Source organism: Petaurus breviceps, unplaced genomic scaffold, assembly GCF_028583685.1.
Source record: "Petaurus breviceps papuanus isolate PSGF00001 unplaced genomic scaffold, PetGlider_PUasm1.0 37, whole genome shotgun sequence".
NCBI classification, from domain to species: domain Eukaryota; kingdom Metazoa; phylum Chordata; class Mammalia; order Diprotodontia; family Petauridae; genus Petaurus; species Petaurus breviceps.
This window is the reverse complement of record NW_027186296.1, coordinates 109,168,676-109,184,931: the sequence shown is the minus strand read 5'-3', so window position 1 is coordinate 109,184,931 and position 16,256 is coordinate 109,168,676. Positions and strand designations below refer to the sequence as shown.

At 39.6% G+C, this 16,256-nt stretch overlaps 1 protein-coding gene across 1 annotated transcript in view; it reads left to right on the top strand.

Moving 5' to 3' along the window:
* Nucleotides 1–15,087, top strand: part of LOC138168376 (cytochrome P450 2C19-like) — a 28,504-nt gene extending 13,417 nt beyond the window's left edge. Inside the window, exons 4-9 of the mRNA XM_069097411.1 lie at nucleotides 1,655–1,815; nucleotides 2,432–2,608; nucleotides 5,729–5,870; nucleotides 10,243–10,430; nucleotides 13,430–13,571; nucleotides 14,897–15,087. Coding sequence (XP_068953512.1) covers nucleotides 1,655–1,815; nucleotides 2,432–2,608; nucleotides 5,729–5,870; nucleotides 10,243–10,430; nucleotides 13,430–13,571; nucleotides 14,897–15,087 — 1,001 coding nt within the window. The remainder of the gene's footprint in view (nucleotides 1–1,654; nucleotides 1,816–2,431; nucleotides 2,609–5,728; nucleotides 5,871–10,242; nucleotides 10,431–13,429; nucleotides 13,572–14,896) is intronic.
* Nucleotides 15,088–16,256: the final 1,169 nt, after the last annotated feature.

The following is a 16,256-nucleotide window of genomic DNA, read 5'->3' as shown; positions in this document are numbered from 1 at the left end:
TCTCCTACTCCAGAATATTTCACCAGGTATAATACAGGAATAAAATGAGAGCAGCATTCCCACACCACTGTGGAATCTGGAGCTTTTGCCATACTCTGTGTAGATGTTGTCTCCCCTTTTATAATGTAAGCTCTCTGAGGGCAGGGACTGTTTCACTTTTGTCTGTGTTCCCCTGGTGCTTAGTCCAGAGCCCAGTAAGAGCTCAGTAACTGCTGGTGAGTTGGTGGATTGATACTCTCTCCTCAGTTTCCTCCATGATGCTTTTCTCTACTGGTTCTTCCTGACTGATTATTGATTCTCAGTATTCTTTTTCAGGATCACTATCCACCTTCAGTCACCAAAGTGTGTATATCTCTAAGACTCTGTCCTTGGCCCTCTTTAATGTAATCATCTCCCCTCTGATCCTGATGGAGACAACCCAGGACCTCCAAATCCAAGGGTCTGGGGAACAACAGTAGTTTCATTCCAGCGACCACAGCCACTCCCTTTTGGAGATGCAGCCTAGGAACTGCTCTCAGAGTCACCTACATTGAAAAATAGTTACAAAATGAGTTCAAAGTAGTTTAGGGAGCAGGAACACCTGATCCAGGCTGGTCAAATAACGTCCACCTGACACTCATCTCCCCTCTGACCCTGATGGAGACAGCCCAGGTCTTTGAGGCCAAGACCTTGGGAATAACAGTGTCCTCCCTACCTCCAAATCACTACTAGGTCAATCTCTACAGTTCTCATTGAAAGGATAAACCTTTGAGGAGAAGGGGCCCATGTTTCTCATCAGCACTGGCAACAACTGTTGATCAGCTTCCACCAACAGGTGGATAAGTACAAGGGCCATAGGAATGGAAGCAATCTCCAGACAATTGGCCCTAGTTCAGCCCTCACAGCTCCTATCTGGGGAAGCAACTCCTGTGGGAAAAGGGGCTGGAAGTCACCACCAATGACCAGCCAGTTTTATTGTTAAGGCTGATTGGGCCAGCCTGGCTAAAGTAGTGGGGCACCCTGAGGGAGAGACAAGAGGCACTATACTCCAGTGAAAGTAAGCTGCCATTGCCACCTTGACTTCACTCCTTGGGCAGCCCACGACCCTGAACCTAAGAGCATTTGGAATAGCACGGCTTCCAGCCCAGTGCCTGCAACTCTCATTCTAGGATTACTAATGGAAATCAAATGAAATACAATTTTAAAATAGACATGAAGAAGTCTGAAAGCAAAAGCTTGTCAGAATGAGGTGAGGAATAGGGATTTAGAGAAGGGAAGTGATATGGAATGATAGGAAGAGCCCTGCATTTGGGGCCAGGAGAGAATGTGGATTGCATTCCACTTCTTGATCACTACTAGTTGTGGCAAAATCAGCTAATTTACTTGAGCTTCAGTAACCTCATGTATAATATTGGAATTGTTCTATTTGCTCTTAGGATTCTTATGTGGATCAAATGAGAGGCTTCTTAGAGGGTGGTTTATTTTCAACCTGGTTGTGTCAAATAAATGTCAGCCAGAATGTCAGCTACAGGAGAGTCAGGTCCTACCTCAGGCAGGCAAACCTTCCTTTTAATCACAATGACAACATTAAAGCCTCTCTCTCTCTCTCTCTCTCTCTCTCTCTCTCTCTCTCTCTCTCCCTCTCTCTCTCTCTCTCTCTCTCTCTCCCCTTTAGGATTACCATGTGACCCCACATTCATCCTTGGGTGTGCTCCTTGCAATGTAATCTGCTCTGTCATTTTCCAGAAACATTTTGAATATAAAGACCAGAAATTTCTATATTTAATGAAGCTTTTAGAAGGAAAAAATAAGATCTTAAGTTCCTGGTGGATTCAGGTGAGGACAATGTTCTTTCCTTTTGGAAATCAGCATTTTTTTCATTACTTCAAATAAATTATTATAAGGAACTAGGTTAGAGTTCTTCATGCAATCCTTTGGGAGGTAGAGCAGTGATACACTGGGATAGGGTCACATTTTCTTCTTCATTGACAGGGACTAAAGGCAGAAAAGGTCACCATCACATGGTCTGATTTAAGGGACATAATAAAACACCTCCCTGGAGTTGTTCACCCACTGGTCACAGGGAATGAATGTTAAAATTCATGTTGCTATAGAGAAGCTGACTTTTCCCTTGAGCACCTGGGTTTGGATCATGTTAGCAGATGAGCTAGCTGTCCCAGTGGAAGAACTCTTAGAAGACTTTATAATGAGAAAGGATGAGACTTTTTCTGTAGGAAAAGTAAGAACTGAGAGTGAAGTCCAAGGTAAGCAAGGAACAGAATATTAAAGTATTTTTGTGGGCTTTGTATAGGAAATTATGAGAAATGTCACTGTCTTGCAAAGGGCATTTTCCCCACCCTTATTCAGACCTCTTCTGAACATTATCCAAATATTAGAGTAGAGAATTATTTTCTCTTTCTAATAAAGTATGACATAAAATTCTGCTTTTTAGGTCTACAATTCTTTTCCATCTATAGTACATTATCTCCCTGGATCTCATCACAAAGTCATTAAAATTATTCATTCACTCTATGAATTTATTTTGGAAGAAGTGAAGGAACACCAACAGACACTGGACACCAGTGATCCTCGGGATTACATAGACTGTTTCCTGATAAAAATGGAGCAGGTACAGTGTGGGCAGTAGGTCTGAATCTCAGGTCTTGTACATGAAACAGCTTGTGTATTAGAATCTGATACTCACATTCACAAACCTAGAAGAGTAAAAACTCACATATTAATCATAGTGTGCTCAGAGCATTATATAGGGCAGATAGAAGAATTGGGAGACAGGGTACTAGCCCTAATGGAATTTCTAAACTCCAGGAAGAAAGAAGCAAATGTAATGGAAGAGAATAATTTATCAGGAATGTGTAAGGAAAGGCAAAATAGATTATAAATTGAAGATTTCAGTGATTAAGTAATTTCGAATTAGTAAGAACTATAATATTTGGGGAGGGTTAGCATAAGGCTTCCTTCTGTAAGAGTTAGGTTTTGATCTGGGTCTTGAAAGAGGTCCTAGAGCTAGGCAGTGAGGAGAGGGAAGGACCTTTCAGGACCCTGCAAAGACAGCGGGGTGTAGGGAACTCTAGTCTGAGCAGCCTGATTGGAATGGAGGGGCTGCTGTCCTAGGTACTTGTTGGGAGGATGGAGGATTTTATCATCAAGATGGTGGAGTTAGAAGCTCCTTACATTCCAGACAACAAAGAGCAAAACCAAAGAGAAGAAAAATCCATGAAAAGTTCAAACAAACAAAGAAAACCCCAACCGATTAAGAAACAAAACAAGAATAAAGCAATACACTGATGTAATTCACATGGAGTAAAAGAAGCTGTAAAAGTACGAGACATGGCAGAAAGTAAAAGATATGCTGATGGACATCCTGAAATGGATCAATGACCCAAGTAAAGGAATGAAATATACTCTGAGGTCAACACCAATGGTTTTCTTCCAAGACCAACCAGAAGACACATTAATTCAAAAATACTTTCATTTTAACAATATAGGAAAATCCTTCCTTCCTCAGCCTATGCACATAAAAGTCTATTCTCTCACAAATTCCCTCCCCACTGGTGGTAAGGAAATGTGGGAGAGGGCAAATATGTAGACCAGAGCAAGAGATTTTTTTTTTGGAGGGGGTAAGGCAGGGCAATTGGGGTTAAGTGACTTGCCCAAGGCCCCACTGCTAGTAAGTGTGAAGTTTCTGAGGTCAGATTTGAACTCAGGTCCTGCTGACTACAAGGCTGCTGCTCTGTTCACTGCACCACCTAGCTACCCACCAGAGATTTTTAGGGCAGTTCCATATAGATGTCTCTTATAATACTTTCTGTTTAGTTTGTGCAAATCTTAAGAATGCCATATGCTTTCCCTCCCTCATTACCCACTATGGGAGTAGGCCTCCATTGACTTCAACATGACTTAAGTTCTCTAGCACCTTCCTGGTATTCCTTTGTTTTTACCTTTCTCATCTTTAGTCCATAGGGTATTTGTTATATATTCAATTTCTGACCTCAGTGGTGACTTTTCCTCAGTACCAACACCTCATGGTTAAGGGCAAAGGATTTAGCATCTCAATTTCCTCTTCATTAAAATGACAATAATAATGCACTACCTCTATCACAGAATTTTGATGAGGGTAAAATGGGAAAATATACATGGACCCCTATTTTATAAATTGTTTATATATACATAAATATGTACATAGTTTTATATATTGATAATTGTTTTCTTTCCCATTTGCTAAACTAATAAATCCTTTTTATCTCATTAAACTTACATGAAGTAACAGGATGTATTAGCTTAGTAAATCAGAAGGAAAATACAATAGCTTACATTTATATAGTGATTATAATTTACATATATATAGTGCTTGTGCATCTGCTGTTTAGTTATTTCAGTCCCATCTGACCCTTCATGACTCCTTTTAAGGTTTACTTGTCAAAGATACTGGAGTGATTTTCCATTTCCTTCTTCAGCTCATTTTACAGATGAAGAAACAGAGGCAACCAGGCTTAAGTGACTGGTTCAGGGTCACACTGCCAGTAAATGTCTGTAGTCAGAGTTGAATGTAGGAAGATAAGTCTTCCTGACTCTTGGCCTCAATCCACTGTGACAGCTAGCTACTTGTTTATATCCACAGATGTTATTGATATATTCTGTGTAGGAATAGATATCTTGAAAGATAGCATGATACAGTACGGTTTTGTCAAACATGAATAGAAATGTTTTCCAGTAGTTCTCATATTGACTTAGAAAACCCACAAATAAACATAATCTATGTTGTGTCCTATCTTTATTTATTTTAATAAGCATTTCCAAATTGCATTTTAATCTGGTTTGGGCCTCACAGTTCTGCTGGTTACTTGTGGCCTGAGGGCTAAGAGTTTGATGCCCCTGATGTAGTAGAGAAAGGGCTGGCCTCAGAGTCAGCCAAAACTGAGTTCAAGTCCCTTCTCTGACACAAAATGTCTACATGATACTGGGCAAATCACTTAACCTGACAGTGCCCTAGGGCTAGGCAACTCTCTTGAGACTAAGTTTTTCAGAGAAAGTGGGGACTTGCTTTGGCAGAAAGAATTTTTTACCTGGAAATTCTTTGTGCTAATGGAATCTTGGGTCTATTCTCTCTCTCAATCTCTCTCTCTCTCTCTCTCTCTCTCTCTCTCTCTCTCTCTCTCTCTCTCTCTCTCTCTCTGTCTCTCTCTCACTCTTTCTCTCTCTCTGTCTGTCTCTTGCTCTCCCTCTCTCACTTTGCACTCCCCCCATATGTACTATCTACCATGACCAAATTACCTTAACCATTGCCAGGTTCTTCTTCTACTTTGGATTACGTTGTTAGAATTTAATTTATTAATAGGACCATATACTTAGACCTCAAAGGGTTCTTGGAGATCGTTGAATACAATCTCCTCATTTTACAGATGAGGAAACTGAAACATAAAAAGATTAAATGACTTACCCAATGTCAAGATTAGACCTGGGGGTGGGATGGGAGCAGCTAGGTGGCACAGTGTATAGAGCACTGACCCTGAAGTCAGGAGGACCTGAGTTCAAATCTGGCCTGAGACACTAGCTATGTGACCCTAGGCACGTCACTTAACCTTGTTTGCCTTTCCCAACCCAAGTTTTTTTTTTTTTAAATCAGAACTGGGATTCAAACCAAGGTCATCTACCTGCAAATCCATCACACTTTCCATTGTGCCCTGTTGCCTTCCTTCCTTTTCAGTTAATCATCCCAAATTCTTCCTAGGAAAAGCAAAAACAACAGTCTGAATTTACCATTAAAAACTTGGTCTGTACTGCAAGTGACCTATTTGCTGCAGGAACAGAGACAACAAGCACCACCCTGAGATATGGGCTCCTGCTTCTCCTGAAACACCCTGAAATAATAGGTAGGATAATAGACTGATAATACACATCTATAATTTATCAGCATGAGAGGGGTTCATGGTCTCATTGAGACTTTCCTTGGAAGCTTTCTGTTGTCATTTTCATATATTTAAGTCATTACCCATTCAAGTTTACTCATTCCTCCTCCTCCCGTACTAGCTCCACCCTGCTTAGATAAGTGATATTTAATTGTGAATTGTTATTAGAAACAGAAATAGAGATAGTGATAGGGACTGAGATTATAGCCCAGTGATAGAAATGGGGGAAACAATGATTGAGAGGCACTAGTTCTGATGGTTCATTGATCATATGAGAGGCTGGTGCATCTGGATTCCTATCACTAATGTAGCTGTGCAGGGTAGTACCCTGGGTCTATGGTTGGTCCCACTGAGTTCTGGAAAAGGTCCAAAATGAGACCCATCCTCATCTCCTTAGCCAGATGCTGCTTGGCTTGTATTCTTTTTTACTTTATTTTTCATTTTCAACATTCACTTGCATAAGTTTTAAATTTTGTCCCTCTCCCTTCTCCTTCCTAATCAATAGTGATTTAGAGCATTTTTTCATGACTAGATAGCTTTAATTTCTTCCTCTGAAAACTTCCTGTTCATATCCTTTGACCATTTATCAATTGGGGAATGACTTGTATTATTTTAAATTTTACTCAATTTTCTATTTATTTTAGAAATGAGACCTTTATCAGGGATACTAATTGTAACAATTCTTTCCCAGTTTTCTGTTGCCCTCCTATTCTTGGTTACATTGGCTTTCTTTGTACAAAAGCTTCTCAATTTAATGTAATCAAAATTATCCATTTTTATTTCATAATGTTCTCTATCTCTTGTTTGGTCATAAATTCCTCTGTTTTCCATAACTTTGGCAGATAAATGATTCCTTGTTCCCCAATTTCTTTATGCTATCAAGTTTTATATTAAAACCATTTACCCATTTGAACTTCACTTTGGTATATGGTGTCAGATATTAGTCTATGCCCAGTTTCTGCCATACTATTTTCCAGTTTTCCCAGCAATTTTTCTTGAATGGTGAGTTCTTTTCCCAGAAACTGGAGTCTTTGGGTTTGTCAAACAGTAGACTGCTATGCTGACTGACTACTGTGTGTTGTGTACCTAACCTGTTCCTTTGATCTACACCTCTATTACTTTTTTATGTTTATTTTTAGTTTACATCATTCATTTCCACAAGATTTTGAGTTACAAATTTTCTGCCCGTCTTTCCCCTACCAACCACCCCAAAACAGTGATCCCACTGTATACCCCCTACCCCAATCTGCTCTCTCCTATATCCTTCCCCAAACCACCTCCAAATTTCCATTATAAAGATCCAGCAAGATGGATCTCTATACCCCAGTGCCTATATATATTATGCCCCAGTTGCATGTAAATAATAATAATATATTTTTTAAACATTTTATTTTAAAACTTTGGGTTCCAGATTCTTTCCTTTCCTCCCTCATCACCCACCCTTACTGGGAAGATAAGTCAATATAGGTTGTACATGTATAGCTACACAAAAACATTTTTATAGTGGATATATTGTAAAAGATTGATGACATTACCCTCCATCCTATCCTGCCCCTCACTTTTTATATTCTCTACTTTGACCCTGTCCCTTTTCAAAAGTGTGTGCTTCCAACTTCCCTCCCCCCAAGCCTGCCCTCCCCTCCATCATCCTCCATCTCATCCCTTCCCCCCCCCCACTCTCCTGTAGGCAAGATTTCCTATTTAGTAATATGTCATTCCCTCCCTAAGCCAAATTCAATGATAGTAAGGTTGACCCATTCCTTTTTGCTTTCCTGTTCTTCCCCTCCATTGTAACCATTTTCCCTTGCCTCTTCTATATGTGATAATTTACCCTATTCTGTTTCTCCCCATCTCCTCTCATTATATTCCTCTCTCACCTGTCAATTACAGCTTTTAAGTATCAGTCCTGTGCCCTCTGTCCATGTATACCTGTACACATTCATACGCCCATATACCCTCCTATATAGACATATGTATGTATGTATACTTATGTATATACATTTATATTCCTTTCAACTATTATCACACTGAGAAAAGTTTCATAAGTTATAATTATGGGTTTTCCATGAAGGAATGTAAATAGTTTGACTTTGATAAGTTCCTTATGATTTCTTTTCCCTGTTTACTTTCTCATGTTTCTCTTGCTTCTTGTATCTGAATTTCAAATTTTCTATTCAACTCTGGTTTTTTCATCAAGAATGCTTGAAAGTCCTCTATTCCATTGAATAACCATATCTTCCCCTGAAACATGATACTCAGTTTTGCTGGGTAGGTGATTCTTGGTGTTAATCCCAGCTCCTTTGACCTCTGGAATATCATATTCCAAGCCCTTCTATCCCTCAGTGTAGAAGCTGCCAGATCCTGTGTTATCCTGATTGTGTTTCCACATTATTAAAATTGTTTCTTGCTGGCTGCTTATAATATTTTCTCCTTGATCTGGGAACTCCAGAACCTGGCTATGATATTCCTAGGAGTTTTCTTTTGGGGATCTTTTTCAGGAAAAGATTGGTGGATTCTTTCATCCTCTATTTTATCCTCTGGTTCTACAACATCAGGGAAATTTTCCTTGAGAATTTTTTGAAGGACGATTTTTAGGTTCTTTTTTTGGTCATGCCTTTCAGGTAGTCCAATAATTTTTAAAATCTCTCTCCTGGATCTATTTTTCCAGGTCGGTGATTTTTCCAGTGAGATATTTCTCATTGCCTTCTATTTTTTCATTTGTTTGGATCTGTTTAATAGTATCTTGATTTCTCATAAAGTCACTAGCTTCCATTTGCTCCAATCTAATTCTGAAGGAATGATTCTCTTCAGTGAGCTTTTGAGATTCTTTTTTTCCATCTGGCAAATTTGGCTTTTTAAGGCATTCTTCTTCTCATTGACTTTTTGAGCCTCTTTTGCCACTTGAGTTAGTTTATTTTTAAGGTGTTATTTTCTTTAGTGAGGTTGTTGACTCTCTTTTCATGATTTTCTTGCATCATTCTCATTTCTCTTCCCAATTTTTCCTCTACTTCTCTTATTTGGTTTTCGAAATCATTTTTAAGCTCCTCTACAGCCTGTAAGCAGTTCATAGTTTTCTTAGAAGCTTTTGGTTCCATGCTTTGATTCTTTTTGTCCCCAAAAAAAGCAGTCCAAAGTCAGATTGCTGTGCTTGCTTTGCTTCCTTTGCTTGTTCATGTTGCCCTTCAATTACTTTACTTTTGAGCTTTTTGCCACAAGAGAACTCTGCCTCCAAAGAGGAGGGCTTTGTCCCAAATCACTGGGGTTTTCTCAGCTGCCGGAGCTATTAGTTGGGTGCCCTCTCAGAAGCCTCCACTGGCTCTGGCACACTGGTCATGCATCCTAGGACCTCCACCCTAGACAGCAATCCAGATCCAAGCAAGTTAAAGCAAGAGCAATTACCCTTCAGACTGGTTGCTTGGTCCCCCTACAATCTGCAGGCAAGGAGCTCTGAAGCAGCCACACAGCAGCGGCCACTGTACCTCAGCTGCTTCTCCCTCTGGGGGCAGAGGCCACACTGCACTCCCGGTCCCCCTGTTCCCAAATTTCACTGCCCTCTCACTTTGTCTTTGGCATTTATGGGTTGATAATTCTGGAAACCACCACAGCTGCTGGTTATCCACTCTCCCAAAGTCCACTCTAGACTCTGCTGGTCATGGTCTCCCTGAGGCTAAAACCTCTGACTCACACTGGGCTAGGCTCTGAGCCCAGTGTGTTGTGATTGACCCTTCCTGTCAGTCTTCCACGTGGTCTTCAGCAGGAGATTTGTTTCTCTCTGTCACTTTGTGGATTCTGTAGCCCTAAAGTTTGTTTAGAGTCAATTTTATAGGTATTTGAGGTGGTTATGGGGGGAGCGCACAGAGTTTTCCTGCTTCTACACCACCATCTTGGCTCCTCCCCCCTAACCCTCTATTTCTTAGCCTGTACCAAGTGTTTTGATGATTGCTACTTTATAATACAATTTAAGATATGATATGGCTACGCCTCTTCCCTAGTATTTCTTTTCCAATAATTCCATTGATATTTTGGACCTTTTATTTTTCCAGATGAATTTTGATATTATTTTTTCTAGCTCTATAAAATAATTTTTTGATTGGCTTGTATTTTTAAGAACAACTTGAGCCTATCCTGAGGGCATGGGACATAGGTACCTCAACAGATTCTCAGCTAGTTGGAGACTAAAATAGAATTTTCATCTATCTATCTATCTGGCTATGGGAATGTGAGGATCAGGTACCTTATATACCAATGTAGCTGTTGGTGAGAAATCAGAGAAAATATGAGAGAAGGAAGTTTTTGTCCCTAGTTTCATGATCAACTTTCATTTATGTTGTGACAGGAAATATTCACGAAGAAATTGATCGCGTGATTGGCCAAAATCGAAGTCCCTGCATGGAGGACAGAAACAAGATGCCTTATACCAATGCTGTGATACATGAGATACAGCGATACATTGACCTTCTTCCCACCAACGTGGTACATGCAGTGACAGACGATGTTCAGTTTAGACAATATCTCCTCCCCAAGGTCAGAATTATTTCTCACTCTTAAGACAGGATTTTATACTCTCTCCCATTGAATTATAGAATCTTTGAGTTAGAAGGAACCTCAGGCCATCCCCAATCTGAAAAAGAATTCCACCTACAGTTTGTTCCCTTTATGGTTATCCAATCTTGGCTTCAAGACTTTCAATGCAGGGGTACCATTTTTTGCAGTGCCATTCCATTCTAATCTTGGACAACCCTAATTTGAGGGAGTTTTTTTTTTCTTGCATTAAGCCTAAGGTTGCAGTATTGTAACTTTAATATATTGCTTTTGGTTTTGAACACTGGAACAAAGCAGAATAAAGTTACTCTCTCTTTCTAGTAACAGTCCATAAAACACTTGGAAGCAGCTATCACTTCTGTTCAATTATGTCTTCTGTTCTCTTGTCTAAATATCACCATTTCCTTTGACCCATCCACACATAGTATGGACTTGTTCTTCTCACCATCCTGGTTTGCTTTCCTTGAGTAGCCTCTTGAGTAGCCTTTTATCCTAGAATGGACAAAATTATTTATTTGTGAGCTGATAAGATCAGAGTACAGTGGTGCCTTCTTCCAAGCTACTACTAACCCTTCGATAATTGCCCTTTGTTTATTGTCAGTCCATCAGTTTTAAATCCACCTAATTGTATGATAGTCTAACCTGTTATATTTCAACCTTTTTTGTTACTCACTATTTCCTTTATTTGTACAAAATAGTGAACAATCATACCCTGGTTGGGAAAATATGGTGTTTTAAGATTTAAAAATGTAGTTCTTTCCTGAAGCATGTATTTTGAAAGCTTGGGACTAGCAGCTTTAGCACCAACATCTTTGTGTTTGGACTTGGCAGATGTGGGGTCAGTGATCTTAACAGCATTGGAATCAGGCTTTGTGGTCTCAGAATCAGATTTGGCTGCTTTGGAATTGAAGTGTCTTGGAATCATACTTGAAGATCTTGGTATCAGACTTGGTGGCCTTAGAGTCAGATTTGGTGTCCTTGGGGCCAGATTTAGTAGACTTTTGATCAGACTTACTGACTTTGGTGGCAGACTTGGTGACCTTGAGATCACTTGGCTTGGCAGCCTTGGGGTCAGAGGCCAGATCAGGTATCTGACTTCAAGTCCTGTACTCTATCCTTTGGGCCACTTAGTTTCCTCTATTAGAAACTCTAACATGGACTGATCACTTTCCCAAAAATTCCCATAATTTCCATTTATAAATGTCCACAGAAAGTGTGCCAAGTATGATAGCAGACCCTGCAACACAGCATGATCCCTTTAGAGGAAGAATGTTGTGGCACAGGGGTTCTGCAGATTTGTATTCACATCTTTGTTATCCATGTTCCTCTAAGATGATGAGAATTGAATCAATAAAAGAAATTTCCCTTTTTTGGTTCTCCTACATTTGTCAGATAAAATGATCATCCACAAAAGTCAGGGAATTATGAGCTGCTCTGTTTTTGACAGAAAGGAAACTTAGAGAACTGAATGAATAATTGAAGTCTTCCCTCACTGCTATATCATGTCTAACCACCACACCTTATAATCTGTCTTCTGTATTCCTTGTCTTATTTTTTCTTTCTGTCCAAGTGGTTTGTAGAATACTCTTGTGAAAATGTCACCATTGATGTTCCCTCAATTTCTCTTTACCTAGATGCTTTTCATTATTCTTCTTTCCTCTGCTTCCTGTATCTTCTTAATTTCTGCCACCACATCCATTTTTTCCTATCCTGTTTTTTTTAAATAAGATATATACTCTTTCCAAACTTCATTCTAATTAAGGATCTCATCCTACTGAGTCCTAGTTATAACTTTGAGGTCAAATTTGCTTCCTTGTCTCAAAATCTCCAATTCATCTTCTTTTATTAGTCACACTTTAAGCATTTAAAAACCCTTTTGACTATATTTGTGAGAAATCAAAAGAATACTCTTTCCAGCTTTTGCTAGGTACATCATTTCATTCCTGGCCTGTAGTCTATCATTCCTATATTTTAATTAACATGTGGTCCAGAAATTCAAATCTCATCCTCCAACACCTTCTTACAAGATGTTCATTTCTGAACTCTACCTTTCATTTCTGAATATTTTGATCCCTCTTACAATCATGATGAATATACTACCTGTAGTCCTAAGGTCTTTAGGGTTAGTTAGTTTGTTTGTTTGTTTGTTTTGATCCTAAATGTCACAACCTTTGGAAATGTTTCCCAGGTTCCTTACAAAAGTATTCTTTTTGCTCTTGTGAATCACTACAGGTGGGTAGTAATCATCCCCTTTGACAAGTCTTGGGAAGTTCTCCATTATGTCTTTGATGTGTGCTCTGAGAATATGGCAGACCTACCTATTTTTGTCATTGTCAGTGAACTGAAACAACTGTTTCAGTATCTTTCCACAAGGAGTCACCAACCACCGTTCCTCTGTTTGTCCTGGATATCTTACCAGATAACAACTGTGAAGCTACCTTCCCGTTCTTTAGAGTACAAGCAAGTGCTTCTTTCTGAGAGCATCTGGTTTCATCACCTCCACGAAGAGCTACCAATGCATTCATCAGCTCTTTCCTCTTTCTTCTGTGTGACATTATTTTATTTTTCAAAGTACTGACACAGATAAGAATTCATTTTGCCTTTTTAGATCATCTGGCATCTGCTTGAACTTATCCGCAATTGGTGTGCTCATTTATTTACCCAGGCAACTCTTTCCTTCTTTGACAGATCTAGTGGCCAAGTTATTTTGTTAACTTTTAGCATCCTGAGATCTGCCTCTTTCTGTCTTTTACTCATCAATACTGGTTCTGCCCCCACAAGGTGTCAAAATTCAGTTTCATTTTTCACAATAATATTATAGATTTTCTAATTTACTATCAGCACAGGTGTTTAAAAAATATTGGCTCTTTCTATACTTAAAATTAAGGGGTTTGACTAGATGATAGTTCTAAGTTCTCTTTCAACTCTAATATTCTATGGTTCTTTTTTCCTAATTAGTTGTGTTTATCTGCTCATTTCAGGGCACAACTATACTACCATTATTGTGTTCTGTTCTGTATGATGATGAAGAGTTCCCCAATCCGCACAAATTTGATCCAGGTCACTTCCTGGATAAAAGTGGCAAGTTTAAGAAGAGTGACTATTTCATGCCTTTTTCAGCAGGTAAGAAGCACACTTCTAAAGGTGTGCATCAAATATGGATTGATAATTCAGAGGACTTGGGTTTTAATCCAGCTTTGCTAATTATTTCCTCTGGAACCATGGTCAAATTATTTCATTTCTCTGGGATTCACTTACCTTATATGCCAAATGACTGGGTTGGACTAGGTGACTGTGATGGTTCTTCCAAGTTCTAAAACCAGGGAGTAGGATGGAGACATAATACATCATTCTTTTAATTCTCTTTGTACCCTTGTTCATTAAACAAATCAGTTGGATTTCAGGGTAGTTGTCTGAGCTTATTCCGAATAAGAACCAGAACTGTGATAGTGGCCACTCTGTTCTGCCTCCAGAACCACAACTAAAACTCCCTCCACCTTACCCCCCCTCCATATGAAAAATTATTCTCCCAGTCTCCCTCAACCAGGAGCTACTTCTCAGATAAAGTCTTCCAGGCTTTTATGTTAGCATGGTACAATCTTGTATTTTATCAAGCCAAGGAAGGGGCCTGGGTTATCTTAAAGGCCTATTAGTCAGATACCATCATGGCTAAGGTCACAAAAGGTCTAGTCCTAGAGTTTTGATTTTATAGAAATGTGACTCCTGAGGTCCCATCAATATGTAACCCCTTTCCTATTTATGTAGATTATAATAGGGATCTATTGGTACAGAATTACAGACAATGGTTTATCTAGTACTTTCACTTTCAATTCTTGGGGAAACCTATTGGTTATCAGGCGATGGTGGTGATAGCTAAGTCTGGGGCTGGCAGACATGAATGTTGGCAGGCAGCTAACTGTCCCTGACATTGTGGTCTCCAATGCCATGCTCTACTCAATTGGTTCTAATGCTTGACTAAGAGCTAGGAGTGAGTAGTTAAGACAAGTTTCTAGTTGACTGTGAAGTTGCCAGGTAGACTTCTGAGGGGTTTTCTGTCCAGAATGGTGACAAGATGTCCCCAAAGGGAACTTTTATCATTCTTTTGTCACCTTTCCCCATCACAATCACCCTGAGTAACCATAAACTTAGTTCTTGAGATTATAAATGATTTATTTCTCTATGGGGCAATGAGTCCTTTCCTCTAATTACAAATCCCATGATTTGCCGTGGTTCAGGGGTATAAATTTAGAGAGAGAATACCTGAGGGGTCTTTCCTCTGTTTAGGAGGAACTGGCTTTTCAAAGGAGTCAAGGCCCAGAGAGAAAAATAATGCATGAAGTCTTTTACCTAATACCACTGGGTGTTAGTGGGCTCCATATAAGTACAGAGAAGTCTTCTAGATGGTTTAGAAGTCTATAATATCAAATCCTTGTATTTGTTACTTTCAGGAAAACGGATGTGTGTTGGCGAGAACCTGGCTCGGATGGAATTATTTCTCTTTCTTACCTCCATCTTACAGAATTTTACCTTGAAATCTACAATTAACCCAAAAGATATTGACACCTCCCCAATTGCCAGTGGATTTAGCAAACTATGCCCCTTCTATGAGCTCTGCTTTCTACCTCTCAAAAATAGGTGAAGGACCACCCCTGATTCCAACTGCTCTATAGTCTGTTCATATGTGTTGAGCAAGCTATATTCTTTCCATTGCCTGGCAATGAAAGCCCTCTGTGATTTCAGCCCAATATACCCTTCTAGCTTAATCTAATGCTCCCTTTGACTTTTTCCAAAATCATGACTTAATTTTACCAACATTTCCCAAAATTCCCTGTTCCAGGAATATTTGTTTTCTTCTCTTCAACTCCATTGATTGGAATCCTACCCATCCTCAAATCTCAGTTGAGATGCCCTATCCCTGGGACCTCTTTAGTACTTGTAGTCTGACTACACAATTTAAAACTGAATTGTATACCCATGTAGCAGCAAACACCCTAGCATACCCAGGGTGGCTGCCAACACAGCTTTTTAGATCTGCCTTTCTAAAGGAAAACAACTCAAAATGGGTTAACAATATTGCTTTAATCAAACATGTCTTTTACCTAGTTCGGGGGAAAAGGTCAGCCCCCCAAACTTCAGAGAATACAGAGGTTACAAGCAGACAAAAGATACAGACAGAGAAACAGATCATCAGACAGGGCTTCCAGCAGTCTGACCATTACATCCATACCTAGTCAGTTACCAGAGAGGGAAGCACCAACATCTGGGTTTTCAAAGCCAGGGGGCTCTCAACAGCTGCCCAGAGTCTCTTCTGGTCAAATCACAAAACTCTTCTCAAAGTGAGCCCCAAAACAAAATCTCACATCAGGGTATATATAGCCTTCTCCTGCTTCAGAGAATGTCACAGCCCTCTTGACCCACTGTCAATCACAAAGTAACAAGGTGTGGGCATTCCTGAAAACCAAGCCTCCAGCCACAAGCTCCATGTGACCACATTCAGCCTATGAGGGGGCAGAGTATATTTTCAAATCAAGGAAGCTTCTCAGAGTCACTTAAGTCTATCAAAGGGCCTAGGGGCAGGGAAGATCTTAAATTCCCATTCCCATAACAAACCATTTATACTGTGTATTCTTTCAGACATGTTAGTTGATTGTGTCCTGTGTTCTTCACCAAATCTTAAGTTTCATTAATAGGGCCTTTATCCTATACTTGTGTGCAAATATTCACCACCAATGTGGTGGAAGTCCTTTTCTTCTTAAATGTCTTGGGTTACACACTTCATGCATACACATATCTTACTCTGATGGCAGC